This window comes from Euprymna scolopes, chromosome 6, assembly GCF_053919585.1.
Source record: "Euprymna scolopes isolate OS-2025 chromosome 6, ASM5391958v1, whole genome shotgun sequence".
Taxonomy (NCBI): domain Eukaryota; kingdom Metazoa; phylum Mollusca; class Cephalopoda; order Sepiida; family Sepiolidae; genus Euprymna; species Euprymna scolopes.
The window spans coordinates 99469644-99488403 of NC_136487.1; the positions used below are offsets into that span (position 1 = coordinate 99469644).

At 35.1% G+C, this 18760-nt stretch overlaps 1 protein-coding gene across 1 annotated transcript in view; it reads right to left on the bottom strand.

Annotated features, from left to right (window-relative positions):
- Window positions 1–12308: 12308 nt before the first annotated feature.
- The window catches only part of LOC145277819 (protocadherin Fat 4-like), a 514458-nt gene continuing 508006 nt past the window's right edge, over window positions 12309–18760 (bottom strand). The window contains exons 31-32 of the mRNA XM_080129718.1: window positions 13395–13446; window positions 12309–12988 (exon numbers count right to left, since the gene is read on the bottom strand). Coding sequence (XP_079985844.1) covers window positions 12882–12988; window positions 13395–13446 — 159 coding nt within the window. The 3' untranslated portion in view covers window positions 12309–12881. The remainder of the gene's footprint in view (window positions 12989–13394; window positions 13447–18760) is intronic.

Below are 18760 nucleotides of genomic sequence, written 5' to 3' on the forward strand. Positions count from 1 at the left end.
TTGATATGCAGGGTATTGAGATTTGGAAAAATCGATGTGATCAGTTTTTGGCCAAAATTTTGGCTGTTAAAGGGTCAAAGTTTAACGATTTGACCTTTGAGAACTCTACCAAACTCCTTCGACAATTTTGGGTCTAAACACTTGACATTATATTTTAGATATAGGTTCCTTGGACATGGATCTAACTTAATAACTTAATTTTAGCCTGAAACAGTAAAATGTTAAGGGGTCATAATAGGGGTCAAAGTTTAAAAAATTGACTGCTTTTTTGTTTTTTTACTCAACATACACCTCTAAACACCCGGGCAACGCCGGGCACCCATGCTAGTATATATATAAAAATGAACGTGTCTGTATCCGTCTGTGTGTTTGTTTGTGTGCCTGTATTTGTACATTTCCCTACGCAATAACTCTGCCAATTTTAAGTCTACAGACTCGAAATTTGATATACAGGGTACTGAGATTTGGAAAAATCGACGTGATTTTTATTTTGCCAGAAATTTGGCTGTTAAGAGATTTGGCTGTTAAGCGATTTGACCTTTGAGAACTCTACCAAACTCCTCTGTCAATTTTGGGTCTAAACACTTGAAATTTTAGATATATGTTGCTTGGACATGGATCTAACTTAATAACTTGATTAGAGCCCTAAACAATAAATGTTAAGGGATCATAATAGGGGTCAAAGTTTTTAAAAAATTGATCTCTACGATCTTTACCAAATCACTCAGAAAATTTCTGGTCTAAACATTTGAAATTTTACATAAAGGGTATTCAGAGATAGGGCAAGCTTTTTCATCGGTTTGGGTCGAAAATTTTTAGTTACCAATATATAAATGTATGTATGTATTTTTGCATGTCTGCCTAAAACTTTTGACAGAGGCGACGGATTTTACCAAGATCAGTATCGTTTTAAAGTTCAGCCTTTCAGACGACAAATATCGAAAAATTGGCTAAAAATCTTCAGGTGGGAACTTTTCTACAGGGAGGAGGCGCTTTTTTCGCCGATATTTTTTAAAGTCATCCTCTCCTTTCGATTGTCTAGCCTTAATTTTAAAAATGTCACTTCCGGTTTAGCGCTGATCGCAACAGCATAGACGTCAGGTTTTTCCCCCGTTCTTTTTCTCCTTCGCGGTACGGATTCAAGCCTACCTTCCTACTACCACGTTTTTTATTTATTTATTTTTGTTTTTTTCTCAACAGACACATCCAAACACCCGGGTAACGCCGAGTTGAAATGCTAGTACTATATAAAGTAATAAATGATTTTTATTTAAAAAACAAAATATTTTTTAACTTGCTGTTTAGAACCTCACAGGCAACGCTGAAATTTTCCTTCATTAAAACATTGAGTTGTTGATGGTTCACGTAATTATATGCAATACTCAGTATTGTGTTCTACTCTCACGATTAGTGTTTTCTGCACGATGAGGATTTCGGTGGGGCTATTCAAGTCGTACAGGTAACCACGAAACGATATGGTAGCACTCCCTCGCACATAAGAGAATATCATACAACATATAAATTAGTCCTTTCTCCCAAAAAAGGGGATTTGCTCTTATTTGCTTTCCCCTTTAATGTGGAATAATTCAATTTCTCAGAAATGGGTATTATCGGGAGAACAAATCATCTATATAGACTCGCCAATATCGTACATATAACACTTACCCCTCAGAGATGAGAATAAAATACTGGATACTGCCTATGATCACTGGATTACTGGCCATATTACTGCCTATAATTACTGGATTACTGATCAACGTCGGAATGTCTGTTTTCAATATGGAGAAATTCAGCGGAAAAACTTAACATTCTGTTAAATTTTTCCTCTATAGCAAATAGGGAAAATGTCGTATAGCAAATAGGGAAAATGTCGTAAAGCAAATAGGGAAAATGTCGTAAAGCAAATCGGGAAAATGTCGTAAAGCAAATAGGGAAAATGTCGTAAAGCAAATCGGGAAAATGTCGTAAAGCAAATCGGGAAAATGTCGTAAAGCAAATAGGGAAAATGTCGTAAAGCAAATAGGGAAAATGTCGTAAAGCAAATAGGGAAAATGTCTAAGAGGACGTTTATCGATTGCTTCTTGCGTCTCCCTCGTTCATCAGAAATTGCTGATAAGCCTATCGTTGTTCACATCCAGAATACCCCTTTTCATATTTATAAATAACAACCTGATGGTAGCAAAATCGTATGAATCACAAGGTTCTATTGTTGGCATTGGTTTCCCCGATATTTTTCTAATCGGGGGTTACGGAAGGGACCACGTGAAAGTTGCCAACGTCCTAAGTGAAAGTGTGTGTGTGTGTGTGTGTGTGTGTGTGTGTGTGTGTGTGTGTGTGTGTGTGTGTGTGTGTGTGTGCGTTAACCACTAGACCGCCGTTACCTCCCAGTAGCACAGTTACATATGGGTGACAGTTGCATATAAATGTGAAAAACTTAACGGAAGAGAAAGGAAAGTGTTCTTTGAATAGAGACCTTGCATGGTGAACTGTGTAGGCGAAGGTGAGCACATTGTTTTCATGTTAGAATAGTAGAATCTTAGTAGTTTAATTTTGGGATGTTATCGCCTGGTGATATCTTAGAATACGCAATTTTCTATTTAAGCGAGTTAGTACGGTTAATACATTTTTGTATTAATTGATTTTATCGGAAATAATGCGTGAACTCCACCTGCCTTCAAAATATTTTAAATAAGTTTTTTTTTGTTTTTTTTATGACGTGTTAGGATAAAACTCTCGTTCTCCGTATGTCACTACCGTCTTAATATTGAAGCTGTTTTATTTGAAGTCGTTTCAATAATTTTATGCGGATCCCATGGCTTGTACAAGTGAACAGGATATATACGCGAATATTTAGACAATTAACTCGATGCGAAACCAGGTGTGTGTCAACTAAGCGATTGACTCCCGTTCGATAGTCGTGCTACACACACACACAACTACAAAAACAATTACAGATATGAACAAAACAACGAAAGAATTATGTCTAAATTACAGCTTCGTTTTCTTTTTATATCTTCTTCAAAGAACATACAGATCACTTTCACGTACAAAGCAATAACAGCTGAAGAACGTTTTTGTGTGGGGATGTTTTTCATTTGTGTAAACTTTGAAAAAAGAAACTTCGTTCATTGTACTATTTTAATAACTATTTAATTGTTTATATTCATTGCTGTTTGAAAGCAAAATGTTAAAATCTTATCGAACGATGTTGAATTATGTTTAATTGAAGAAAGGGTTAAGATCACGCAGAGAATATTTGCAAGAAATTTATATTATTTTTGGCTACGGCGGAAGAAGTTGAAATTTCTTATTTTTATCTGCTTTCTTCTAATGTTTTTTAACTGTGTCTGCTTGTCTCCCAACCTTCTAATATTAATAACTCTATCGAAAACTGTATTTTATTTTATGTCATAATAGCGAATGAAAAAGAAAAGTTACCAAACGCATGCTAGAATAAACAGCCGTCACTCTCGGCAGTTTCAATTAATAACTGTTTTTATTCAAAGACAAATTGCTACTATCCACCTTGTTAACCTTGATATCTTGGCTCAGTTCCTATTTATAGAATACTGAGATTAACTCAGCTGTATAGCTGTTACCCATGTTATCAGCCTTGACAATCTCGCCCAGCAACAGTTTGTTTTTTATTCAAAGAAAGCCGATATTAGGTGAATGAATATCGGATACTTTTGTTGTTGTTGATCTTGGCAAGTGGATCCAGTAACAGTGTTTTAAACGTAAGAAGTCATATCGTGAGCTGCCATAAATGATTCGGTTCTTATTACGTATATACTTTGCTAATAGATTTGGACAGGCGTGGACATATAAAATGTCTATAAACATATTCGTTTGGGTATTTAAATAAAATAAAAAAACGCATGTTTCAACTTGCTGGCCCATCTAACTGTTTGCAGAACGAGATTGTTGGATTTTTTTGTTTGATTTTTGTTTTTTGATATTTTAAATCTTCGGTAACTGTTTACCAGTTGCACTGATAAGGCCTTATCATGTTATTCGGGCTTGTTATAAAAGTTTACCGCACCCAAGATAACCGCGGATTTGTTGAGCGTAATGAAGTCAAGCCTCGTATTCTAAGAGCAACAGGACTGTTCAACAGTGGATCTGTTTTTATTTATAAGAAGTGTCGAATTTTTCAATTTTTCGCATTTTTGTCTTAAAAATATATTACTTCTCAAGGGTACAAAATGGGTAAATTAAATCGACGATCACATGAATTTGCTTGTACTATCGCAATATCGACCGTACTACATAATTAGAGCGTTAATCTGAGGAGTCAAAATTCAGAATATTGACCTTCATTTTTGTTCCTTGCCTGTTGGTTCTATTGTTTTCCTTATTTTATGTGTGCATCTAAATAAAGGTACTTCCTCTGTTTCACTTACCTGAGGATCATTCGGTACACGCTGACCGACAGTTGATAAACCGTCGACTGGCGCTCGTCGGCACTTGTTAACTTGATATTCTCCTTTGTGCAATTACCTCCTACAATTCAGTTCTTTTTACTGGCTTTCGTTGCGTTCAATCTAACATAATCGCCGTTTGGCCTTTTCATATACACTAACAATTTATTCTCCTGATCATTGCGGCCCAGATCTCACCTGCGTGTCGATGCACAGACAGGAATTCACGATACTTTAATGAGATGCGGGTAGCATCAAACTTAACGTCTCAAAACACGCATGTCTCCATGAGAAGATATTTTTAAATATCCTAACATTCCTGACTACTCACGTTTCCCAAATTTGACTCGTTGTTAATAAACATGTAAAAACAATTGTGACTGCAAGAAAACATTGTTCGTTATAATGCTTACTTTGGTATTACGGATGTTGAAATACGTTACAATAAACAAGCATCGTTTTAGATTTTCGTACTTTTAATAATTTTTACAGATCGCACTTAACAAGTTATGGATTTGCTTCCATTGATTGCAAACCAACTGAATTCGCTTGTCACGATGTCAATCTTTTCCAATTTGTAACGTCATCAAGTCATTTCTAGCAAACTTTTTATGTTGAAATGAAATCGGAGAATATTTTGTGTGAATTTATTTGTATGTTTTTAACTACAAAGAAAGAAACATCCTTTATATTTAGTGCTTTTAGTAGCGCTCTGCAGGCCGCATAAGTTTTCTTTTTCATAACTTGATAAAAAAATTTTGAAGGGGAGATTTGACAATTGTCGATCGAAGTGTTTTGAAGATCTTACATAAGAAAGTGATATTTTAGATAGAGTCATAATGCAAATTGCTCCTGGAAGGAGCAGGTAATATCCCAAAAGTGAGACTTTTTTATTCCTCGGACTCCTTGGAAGAGCGGAACCTTCACATACATGTGAATAGTGATAACGTATGTACAAACATATGTTTGTATGTTTGTTATCAGCTTTCAACACACATTTGTATTTGTACGTACGTTATCACTTTTCGTACAATTTTTTGGACGTACGTTATCACTTATCACACACATTTATAATCTTACGTACATTATTACTTTTCAGACAAATTTATGTTCGTGCGTACGTTATGATCTTTCACGCGCATATGTTTGTATGTAAGCTTTCATATTTCAAATGCAGTTATGTTTGTACGGACATTATTCCTTTCGCAAATTTATATTAATACATACGTTATTATGTTTCATTTGTACGTATTTTATTATTTTTCACATACATTTATGTTTTATGTACGTCATCACCTTTCACATATATTTATGATCGTGCATACATTATAACTTTTCACACATATATGTTCGTACGTACGTTATCACTTTTCACAAACATTTGTGTATTTACATACGTTACCACCTTTCATATACTTATGTTGCTACTAATATTATAACCTTTCACACATGTTTGTACGTTCATGATCAACTTTTCAAATACAGGTACGTTTGTACGTACGTTATCACATTTCACACAGACTTTTCACTCACCTTTATGTCTGTATGTTAATTATTACCTTTCACAATTATTATAAGTCATACGCATATTGTCACCTTTGGTAGATATTCATATTTGTATATACGTATCATTTTTTTACATACATTTATATTTGTACTATGTAATCACATTTTACACGCACTTATGATCGTACATAAATTATATATAGATATATATTTGTATATAAAAAGAAAATCCGCACTTGTATTTTTCAAAAACTGCAAATTTAAGCTAAATTTAATGTAACTGTTTAAACAAACTATACCTCATTTGATTTGCTTTTTATTCTTCTATAATTTTATCTGTTCATATTTGACTTTTAATTGAAATATTCTAGTGTTTACGTCAATTTAAAAAAATGACTTCAAATTGAGGAGGCAAAAAGAAAATTATTATTTAAATGTAACTTTAGGACATTAATGCAGCACAAATACAACAGGAACATAATGAACTAGTTAATATTTAGTAGTATAGCCATTCTGCAATTTGACAGTATGTAATCTTTTGTGAATGAAACTGCAACAATACTCTTTAATTTTGTCCAAAGTTCTTCCAAATTTGAAATTTTATCATTGCGTAACTGTTGCTTGATGTAATGCCATATGTTTTCGATAGGTCTGGAGATTGTGCAGGCCAATCCGAACACGGAATATCATGCTCACCCAGGAACCTCTTGACATTGCTAGCTGTGTGAATGGGAGCATTATCCTGCATGAAGATGGAATTATCATCCAAATTCCGACCAAAGTAGGGAGAAAATGCTCAGTCAACATATTAATGTACTTGGTCGAATTAATTCGACCTTGCAAGCAAACTATAGGCCCTAAACCATTGGTACTAATAATGCCCCACACCAAAACTGAACCTCCATCACCTTGCAGCGTTGAAACTAAGCACCTAGGATTAAATTCTTCGTCTTTACGTCGACGGACGTACTGCCTACCATCACTGCATAGCCTATTGAAGTTGCTTTTGTCGCTAAAAAGCACTTTTGACCAATATAAAGAATCATGATCTTCATTGCATCTGACGAAGTCCAGACGGCGCTTCCTGTTCTTTACAGAAATCATTGGTTTGCGTCTTACAACATATCCTCGCAAATTAAACTCCTTAATCTGTTCTTGACAGCAGAAAGAGAGCACGTTTTGCCAAGATTGTTGGTGAGCCGTTTCAAATCTGTTTCTTAGGCTGCGGATCTTGACAGCATTGTCTTCCCTGTTAGAAGTAACCCCAGTACGGACAGATTTAGGGGCATCACGAACACTGCCGGTGTTTTGGTGTTTTTGCACAATCTTTCGTACCGTTTTTTCATCAAATTTCTCGATTGGATAAACCAGAAAAGTGGAGATTAATGAGCTCCTGACGATCACTAAGAGAAAGTCGTAGCATATGGACTAAATGTTACGTTGTATAACCTGGAACAACAACAATTACGATTAGAGATGATTTGTTGCTGTTGGTGGATATTTTAAACTGATTTAGTGGCGATAATTTAAGTTAGTTTTAAGCGAATTTGTTGCTGCGGACTTTCTTTTTGCCTCCTCAATTTTAAATTATTATTTTAAATTGACGTGAACACTAGAATATTTCAATTAAAAGTCAAATATGAACAGGTAAAATTATAGAGGAATTAAAAGCGAATCAAATGAGGTATACGTTGTTTAAACAGTTATGTTAAATTAAGCTTAAATTTGCAGTTTTTGAAAAAAAATGACTAATGCGGACTTTCTTTTTTGGCGGCACTGTACGTTATCAAGTTCCACACCTGTACAATTGTACGTACGTTGTAATATTTTACACACATTTATGTTTATGCATACGTTGTCACGTTTCACACACATTTATGTTTCTTCATACGTACTTTCACACACGTTCATTTTGAAACGTGCGCTATCATCTGTCATATACATTTCTGATCGCACGTACGTTATCACGTACGTTAGTACGTACGTTATCACCTTTCACACATACGTGTGATCACATATACGTTTCGCCTTTTACACACACTTATGTTTGCACGTACATTATCACATTCCACATACATCTATACATAAGATATCACTTTTCACACATTTATATTCGTACGTACGATATCACTTTTCTACGCACATTTATGTTCGTACGTACGTTGCCACCTTTAATAGAAACACAAAGATTTGTGTTTGCATATTCATTTAAAAATAACTTTTATCAGATTGACAAGAAAGTTTTTGCGCTTTTTAACTTTTAAATTCAGATGAACATATTTCGACTCCAACAAATATTTCTTGATCGAAATAAGCGCTATCAGAATCAGCACTCTGTTGCAAACGACAAGGCAACTGTATGCCAGTAACGTAAAATAAATCTTGCGTTCTGAAGGCAATAAAGTCACTACAACCGTTTTTGATATCGCTTAGGTTTTTGAAGCATTTCTCTTGCAGAAAGTTGTCGAGATGCTTGAAAAATTGATAGTCGGTAAGTGAGAGGTCTGGAGCGTATGGCGGATGGGGCAGAGTTTTGTAGTCCAATTCGTTCAACTTCTACAAAGTTGGTATAACAACGTGCGATAAGGTATTGTCGTAAAGGAGAATTTGGCCTTTTCTGTTGACTTGCAATTCATTCATTTGTTGACAATTCTTCTCCACCGTAATGGATTTGCCTGAATTCAAAAAACTAATGGATGAGACCGGTCACAGACAACCAAACAGACCTTCTTTTTGCACAACTCTGGCTTAGCTACCCATTTTTCATCGCAAGTCACAACCCTGTCTATAAACGGGTCTTATTGTTGCATAAAACAAGGGAAGATAACACTTTTTAACGGCGTTTATTTCTGTTGTCGTTCAATTCATGAGGCACCAATTTATCAAGATTTTTGTCTTTACAATCTTTCTCAAGTGTCTGGAAATCGTCGTATACATTATGTTTAATTCAGAAGAAAGTTCTCGAACAGTTGTGCATGGATTGGCTTCGAGTAAGGCTCTTAATTGACGTTGTAAACATCCGATGGCCGACCACAACGATTGTGATTATCAAGACTTTCGTCGCGGCAGCGAAATTTCTTAAACCACTATTGTGCTGTGCGTTCAGTAGTGGTTTGTAGGCCAAACGCTTCGTTGATAGTATTGGCAGCATTGAATACGACCATCCATTTTGTCCCCATTCCACTACAGATTGGAGGTCTTCCTCTAGTGTTTCTGCAATTCCCTTAGATGTGTGTTCATTTGTTTTCCTCTCGTGTCTGTTATAGAGCGTCAGTAAATATGCCCATCTCAAAGACAATTTTATCAGGGAGGGCATTTATGAATATTAGAAATAATAAAGGTTCAGAGATAGACCCCTGAGGTACACCCGCATTTATATTATATTGTTTAGATGTACGACCGACGAGGACAATCTGGATTCTTCTCTTATTTAAGAAGGATTTAATTTTAAGTATTCGTCCAGTGATACCATATTATCTGATTTTCCTGAGTAGATCATGGTGTCAAACCATGTCAAAAGCCTTAGATATATCTAGGGCTACTTCTCTACCCTTACTTGCTTTGTCCAGTGTATAGTATATAACTTCACAAGATTTCCAGCTACAGTATAACTGGAAATGTTTTCTCTATCATTAAATCATTTCTCTCTGATAGGCTCATAAGAGCAGTGGTCGATGGACAAAAATCAGAGGCCTGCATTATTAATGCTGGAGTCTCTCAAGGGTCCATCCTGGGCCCAACTCTCTTCCTGATCTACATCAATGATCTCCCTAAATACATACTTAAATCATTCGTTGACATCTATGCTGATGACACGACCATCTACGGCAACACATCAAAGGGTGTAAATGACAAAGTTCTCTCTGATTCTTTCTCCTCTGATCTTGAGCGCGTGGTATAGTGGGTGAATAGGTGGCTGGTTACTTTTAATGGATCTAAAACCAAGCTCCTATCTTTACACCATCAACGCTCTAATCCCTATCTGGCATCAATTGAAATTGATGGCTCTCGTCTTGGGGAGGCTCCATGTTTTGACAAGCTTCTGGGTTTAACCTTTACTCCTGATCTGAAATGGAACACGTACACCAAGTCTGTTGCCAAGGTCGCTGGAAAGATGGTGGGATCCTTCTACCACTCCAGAAGATGTCTCACTACTGATGCAATTCTCTATCTATATAAAAGCCAAGTACGTCCAAGAATGGAATACTCCTGCCATATCTGGGCAGGAGCTGCTAAAAACAGCCTATCCTGCCTTGACAGAATACAAAATAGACTTCGTGGCTTAGTGGGGGATGCCCTTTTCTCTTCCGTGCAATCTCTCTCCCACAGAGACGTTGCGAGCCTATCTTTGTTTATCGTTATTTCTATGGCAGGTGCTCGTCTGAACTCCAATCTCTGGTCCCCCCTCGCCAATCTTTTACGAAAAACACCCATCTAGCTGAATTCACTGTCAAAAATTTTCCCCACTCTTTATATGTGCCTAAATCAAAACGTAGATTCCATGAACAAAGCTTCTTTCTTAGAACTGCACGCCTGTGGAACTCTATTCCGTCTGCCTGCTTCCCACCTGACTACAACCTGGATGTCTTCAAGTCCACCGTAAACAAATTCCTGATGAACCGCCCCCCCTTTAAGTAAATACTTTATTAAATCTCCACACTAACGTACTGTACTTGCAATAACCCTTATCCCTGAGTGGCTTCCGGGCCTTGATAAGCGGTCACCACCTTGTAAAAAAAACGTTCAGAGATTACAGTTGGGATATCTGCTGTAGAACGGGCTTGTCTAAGTCCATATTGTTTATTAGTTAGAAGTTTTGTAGCTGTAAAGTGATGGACTAGAGCTTGGTTAATTATAGATTCAAATATTTTGGCGAAAAGCGGGAGGAGGCTAATGGGGCAATAATTTAATGGGCCAGTTCTGTCGCCAGAATTCTTGTAAACTGGTACCACAGAAGCAAGCATCGGGAAAGCCCACCGGAGATGGGTACATGGTTCCTTTCCATGCGCGACATGACACTACAACCATCCCAATATTATACAACCTATGATGGAGCAGCCGCTCTAAGCGTTAGGCCTCCTGTACTATTAGTTAGAAACAGCAGCCAGAAACTGTCAATCCGGTACCTTCAACCCATCAGACAGTTGTCTTTTAAATATTTTTATTCTTAGCTTCATGACTTTATCTCTTCGTAAAATTGTTCATCTAGTTTCAATTACGGACGTAATATTACGTAGTCTTTCTTTGAAATGAAATGGAAAAGTAATTTGTGTAATGTAAAAAATGTATGATTTTTTATAAAATAATTTATATCAATTTACAAATATTAAAATTTTCATTAAGATTGGATAATTATCTTAATTTGTTTTTCCAATTGGGATATATTCATTTATTGGTTAAACACAAATAATTTTCACTTTCATTGTTTATTCACTGATAAGTTATTAATAAACTAGCATGACTTGTGGAAATTCTACGGAATGAGAAATATATTACTCAACAAATGTATTTTGATAAGTCTGATATTTTTCGGGATAGCGCACGAAATTAGCTTTTTGGACAGAAAAATAACTAACATTTCTAAGCAACTGATGTCAATTGTATTTTAAATATGGAACTGACCCATAAATACTAATGAATACTCAGAAAGTAATATTGTTCTACATAGTTCAATACAGATGATAAAAATACATTGCAAGAGACAATTTCTAATTTACTCCAGTTCAGCACCCCTTAGCAAATAATGTCCTTCTTCTGTTTGCCCTGCTATTTTCAGCTGTTCCCCTCTTTTACATAATGTTTCACTGACTTCTTCCTTCGGTGAAGAAGTGCTGCGCATTGAAATTACTACGAGATAGTTTCTTACACTATTACAACAACGATCATATATTATTATAATGATATTCGAAAACAATGCTACATTAGAGGACGGTAACTCTCATATTCTTGTCCAGGGTTACCAGATTGGCCTTTTAAATCTCAATGTTTCCTTTTTAAGCAGTTTGGCCTTTAAAATTTTATTTAGCTTTTCTAAAGCATAACGTAGAGACTAGCAAAGGAATGAACAAACAGAATTTTATATTGATTCTTCCTGCGAAAAAAAGCAACATAACTTAAAAAGTTATATGCTTTGCTATATACTTTTATTGTCGCAGTGTGTACGAACTCTACAGATTAATTGAAAATAGACAATTCCTCTTTCTCTAAATGATCACAGACAGTAAAAGCTGAAGTAGTTGAATCAAGATTTAATGAATGATGGAGAGAGTCATAGACAGAAAATTACTAGGAAATGGGTCGCTCGAGGTCATTGTTAATTATGACTCAATAGAATTCATAAAATGAATTTTTCAAACATTGCTCAATCCTAAAACGAAGGAATAGTTCATCAAGCAATTTTATTATTAAAGCAAATAGGTAAAAAGTCTTATGGAAACAAATGTTGATCAACTCAACGTTGGTATAATAATTGATTTGATTTCTATTGTTTTTCTTTTTTTATTATAATTCAGATTTTACTTTTTAAGGTCGGTTTTGCATAGAATATTCGTGCACGCTTCCCATTGAGCACTGATGTTCTTAAAAATAATATTTACAAAAAACATACTTTATTTACAAATGCATAATGGGTTCTATAAAATGATATATAGTTTTTTACGATTATAAAATAACAAATTTTGAAATACTCTTTATTATTTATAAATTGAATAAGAAAGATAACATTGATACTTAAAATACTTAGACATTCTCTTTAGTAATACTTGTATGAGATTTGAGGATAGATTTGTTTTTTCTGATTCTTCAATTTTAACTGAACATTCTGATGTTCTGGTTTTGATAAGAATATAAAAATCGATACTTAAAGTTGCTACTGTTTTTCCATTAATGTTGAATATAATCTTTGGATATGTGCATTACACAAAAGAGTTCATAATCATAATATTTTCAGTCTTCTTATACTCGATTATTTCTTGAAGGCAGCTTTGGAGTCGTTTCGATTGGCGTCGGTACCCAACGGCTTTCGTTCGTCAATTTGTTGTATTCGTAGAGGCGACCAGACGCTGCAAACAGATCGAAGAATTTCTATGAATAAGTTTTTTTTTCTGTTTTAAAACAACTACATATGATACTTACAAAAATACTTTGTAAAAATAACTTCTTTGAAAACAAAACTATTTTTCTTACATCGTTGTGCCTTCTTTATGCGTATTTCTTCTCCATATATATATATCTCCACTTCACCTTTCAGTGATTGACATATTCCTCTTTTATTCTTCTTGTTTCTCTTTATTAAGCTTTACACTCATCCAATGAAGTTACACCGCTTTTATAATCTAGTGATCATAACAAAACGCATGCCATACAACGTTAGGGAATTCATTATATAAGAAATCAAATATAGGAAATCAAATATAAAAAAATCAAATATAAGAAATCAAATATAAGAAATCAAATGCAATCACTTACCAGGATCGATTGCTCGGCCATCAAATGTCATTGGATTTAATTTCGTCAAATTCTGAAAAGTAAAATCTCACATGAAATGAAAATAAATTATGATTGTAATGTAGGTTAAAAGAGAATTCATTGAAACAAAATGTTCGAAGGATCACAAGATTCCGAATAACATGAGAGATGATTTATTTGATGGAATGCTTAAAAAATAACCCGAAAGTTTTTCATAACTTCATGAACTTTGCTGATACATCCTTACCCTAATATTTGAATAATATATATGAGTGTCGATTAGATACCGGACACAACAAAATTGAGCGAAAACTTTATTTTTCTTCGCACATAAGTAAATTAACCAATAATTTTATAAGCCATTGGAACAGTTTCGAAAATCTTGGTAAAATAAATCGGAGAAATTGGAATCTAAGAGTCAAATGCTTCAGCAAATTCTGGTTTGATGCTAATGTGCATGATTTCAACACCGTCTCATAGCGTTGCTTAACTAACTTAGGATGAGGTTAAAAGAACACGTAATTTATATGATCGATCGATCGGCACAAGAATCACGTTTGACAATAATGCGATCATAGGAGAACTTTTTTATTGGTATCATCTGATATGTCCAAAATGAATTTTGGTTGGCGACAAAGTGCAAAATTTGTGTTTGTTTTGCGTACAAAGTTTATTGAAGAATATGTTGCTTACTATCACGACTAACTATGGCACCATTTTTCCCTCATCCATATTATTATTATTATTATTATTATTATTATTATTATTATTATTATTATCATTATTATTATTATTATTAACATTATTATTATTATTAATATTATTATTAATAATAATAATGTTAATAATAATAATAATAATAATAATAATAATAATAATAATAATAATAATAGTATTATGAGATCAATTTGAATTATTTTTCTATTTATTTCCAAAATTTTACAACAACCACGTTTCGATTATTATAAGTCTTTACACTTTTTTACAATTAACCCCCAAATTTTGTAAAAATATCACTTTTGTATTAGCTCGACTATGCACTGTGTAGTACAAAATTAGCTAATCTTCAAAAAGTGTCGTTTCTTTTCGTATTTTACCGCACACACACACACACACACACACACACACATATCCAGAATTCCCTTTCCTCTATTGGCCTCTTTTTTGTCCGGATAGCATGTGGTGAGCACGTATTTTTATGTCCCTCTGTACATGAGAGGAGAGGGGGCCCTCCTCCTCTCATCATTAGTTAGGTTAGTTAGTTTAATTTTGAAGATTAACAAGTGTAAATTGTCTTAATGTATATTTTGTATACATTTTGTAGAATAGTTTATTGTATTTCTCAAATATTACGATTGTGTCGGGTTGTGTGTTTTCTTGTATCTGCCATAAATGACTCCATTAAACAACGAAACGGTCCGGAGGACGAAGGAGGAAGATTCCAACCAGAATGCCACCAGGATGAAGATGTCGGCTTGAGAGAATGAGGAGCCACACACCCACATCCAACATCTCAGGTATGCTTTTCTTCTTGATACACAGACTCTAATGACTGCCCCATCTTCACATCTTCATGGGACCGTTTCTAAGACATTTAGTGTGACACGTGCCGCTGATCGCACGCCAGTGATCAGCTGATCGTGTTATATATATAGACCACATATACAATTTTTATTATCAGACGAGGAGTTTATATATATATATATATATATATATATATATATATATATATATATATATATATATTAAAAACAATATATATACCGCTCCCCATGGGAGGTACCAAATTGGTTTATTGGGAAATTATTCCCAACTCGTATTTAGGTAAAAATGCACTTTCATAAATAATTGAATTCATTCAAAACGTACTGAAAAAATAAAAACAAATAATATATATATGTGGGGGGGGGCGTGTGTGTTTATTATTTCAACCTCGGGAGTATTTGCTTAAATCATTACAAGATTGTTTCTGTAGACTGGATAAACAAATTATCCAGCCTATGTCATCAGACAATTTAAGCCAAAATAAATTGTAAGAATTTTTTTTTTTTAAATTACATATGGATATTAGAAACTAAGAGTTGGAGTAATGGATAGAGAGAAGAGAGGGGTAGAGAGAGAAAGAAAGGAGGAAAAGGGATGGGGAGAAAAAAAGTATATTTGAATAAATTAAAATTAGAAATTAGAATTTAAAAAGAGAGAAGGGAAGAAAGTATGGTGAGGATGTCAAGAAGTGGACTGTTAAAAGGGATAAAATAAAACATATAACAAAATATGAACAAGAGATAGAAAAGATAAAATAACAGAAGTGTATAATTTTTGCGTGTCATAAAAAAGCGCTGAAAGGGAAAACAAGTGACGGCTAACGAAAGTCAACAAAGTTATAATGGGTCAAAGTGTCTACAAAACTCGGCGACGGTGGTAATGGTACGGGGCAGATATAGTCAAGATGCATCCTATTTTAGATGCGTCCATAAAATTAATATAAAAGCCATTTTATATAAAATAATAGGGCGAACAAATTATAGATTTTAAAGTAATAGATTTATAATTATCAAGAGTAGTAAAATGACAGGGAAACAGTTATAAATTTATTCGGTAGTAATAAAGTTTGAGTCAAGGGAAGGAATAAAAAAGATGGAGTTTTTTACTTAGTTTTCAAGACAATTTAGAGTTTTAATTAACATTTTTTTATTTAAGAAAATCAGAGTAAGGTAAGTATATGATTATAATTATGGATTCAAGTTTAGAGTTAAGACAATCTGCTTGAGGGAAATAGTGTTTAGTATGGTGTGACGTTGTTGAGATGGTAGGATTTATAATGACTGTAAACAATCAACGATGTATTTCTAATATTTAATAATTTGTCTCTATCTCTAAAATTTGTAATAAAAATTTTTTGTGCAGACAAAGAAGACAAGGAGAATATAGAAATTTACAAGTATTGGATTTTTAGAGAATTTCACATTTTATGCGATTGTTTACAGGCATTATAAATCCCACCTCGCAATAGTTTACTGAAGTTAACAAAGTGGATTGGTGGAGCCATGTCCTATGGAGATGAGGATTAATTTGTTTAGTTCCGATGGCTTCAAGTATGTGCAGTGGCGACCAGGTGAGGAGTACAAAGATAAGTGTGTGACACCTACAGTCAAGGATGGTGGTGGGAATGTTATGGTCTGGGCTGCATGAGTGCTGCAAGAATTGGAGAGCTCCATTTTATTGAAGGAAACATGACCTCCAACATGTACTGTGAAATACTGCAACAGAGCATGATCCAGAAACTGAATCGCAGGACAGTGTTCCAGCATAACAATGACTATAAACATACCATCAAGATGACCACGGTTTTACTGAAAAGGTTGAGGGTGATGCATTGGGCAAGCAAGTCTCTTAATTTAAACCCATTAGAATATCTTTGGGGATCTTCATGCAAAAGGTAGTAGTGCACAAATCTCAAATATCCACCAGCCTCGCAACGTCGTCGTGGAGGAGTAGGCTACTTATCAAGCTCTGGCAAACTCCATGCCCAGGAGAGTAAAGGTAGTTCTTGATAATGAGGGCGGCTATACAAAATATTAATAGTTGACTCATTTTTGTTGGCACGGATTTATCTTTTAATGATTATATTTTGTGTTATTTTTTAGGAGAAATTAAATTAACTCTTTTATAAAAAGCTGCACATAGACTAATTTTCATTGTGTCAAAGTGTCATTTTGTCAGTGCTATTCACCAAGAGATTTACTTAAATATCTGCAGAAATGTAAGGGTTGTACTTACTTTTGTGATACATTATATATATATATATATATATATATATATATATATATATATATTGATGTTAAATTTGAACTCAACCTCAGATCAAAAGTCTCAAACTCAAATTCAACTGTTCTCTTCTCTCTGCACTTTCCACACTGACGCCCAAAATAAAGAAGACGCCCCTTTTATAGAGAGACTCAACCACATCTCATTTGCATACCCCTTTCCCCCTCTCGTCACATCACTTGATCATCAGTCCATAAATACCAGGAGGCGGCCATTTTTATTTTCTCTTTTTTTTTTTTCCTAAAACGAGCCACACGATGCATGAGGTAAGGTTCTTTACTTTTAACCACACGCCCCCTTGATCACTAGGATCAATAATTAGCATCATAGTCTGCCATCCACGCTGGGCGTCTTCGTTCACGGTACGATCGTCGAAGAGGTTCTTCTTCAGACACTTCAACATAAGCATCAACCTCCTCTTCCTCTGATGGAAAGGAGACTCTCCGTATATCTAAAATGTGAAGGGGCATTCCGTCAATCGCTACCTTGTTTTTGGAGAGTACTTCAGTCACTGTACCTTTTCCCCAGCGAGAATTGGGTGGTTCACCCACACCTTTTCATCAACTGTGATGTCCACGCAGGCCTGTTCTTCTCTCTGTGTTACAGCCAATGGATGTCGTCATTCATAAGAAAAAATAGACTGGTGCGGCACTGAATTTTCGTCTTGACCAGCCTTCGGCGTCATATTGTGCCAAAAAACTGCTTCTTAGGGCGAAATTTGGCTTCTTGATGCCACAGCTTTCATAGTGCGATGGTGCCTCTCTATAATTCCATTTCCACTTGGACGGTATGCAGCTCTAAAATATAGCCCCACATTCCACTTCGCACATAAGTCTCTAAAAACTTCCGAGCGGAAAGACGTACCATTATCCACCAACACCTCTTCTACTGGCACCCTTTCCATAAAAACCTCCTCAACAACTCTCTTTACCTCTTCTGCTGTTTCATTCTTGATTTTCCGCCATATCGCTACTCTCCCAGGCCCACAATCTATCATAGTTACATGCGGTTCATGTTGATAATGTGTGATGTCAATAGCCAATCTCCGCCAATTCTCTTCAATATGCACTTCCCCTTTTTCATGTCTAGCCGGTGCAGGGTCGATTGATTGGCATTCGCTACATTATTCCACCACTTTTTGGACGTCCTCCATTGTGACGTGCGGGTTTACTTTTCTTGCCAGGTAAAGGGTCCGTTCCTTTCTAAAATGATGCAGGTTATGCAGGTCTTTTAAATTCTCTACTGCACAGCATGCTGGAGCCCCGTCACTTTCCTTGTGTAGCCAGGCTTTCTTGACTCTTGTCAGCCCATCTGCTTTATTTTTTTGTGATGGAACTAAGGTAATAGTTACTTTTAGTTCGAATTCTCGAACCAAGTCTCCCAGCGCTCCAAGTCTACGCTTGATAAGCATCTCCGCTGCTCCTTTTGTTTTGATCCGATTTAATCCACGACACCACTGTTGCAGAGTCTTTTTTAACGTTCACTATCTGTAGCCCCCATTTTAGAGCCAGATTGATGCCTTTCATCACAGCATCGAG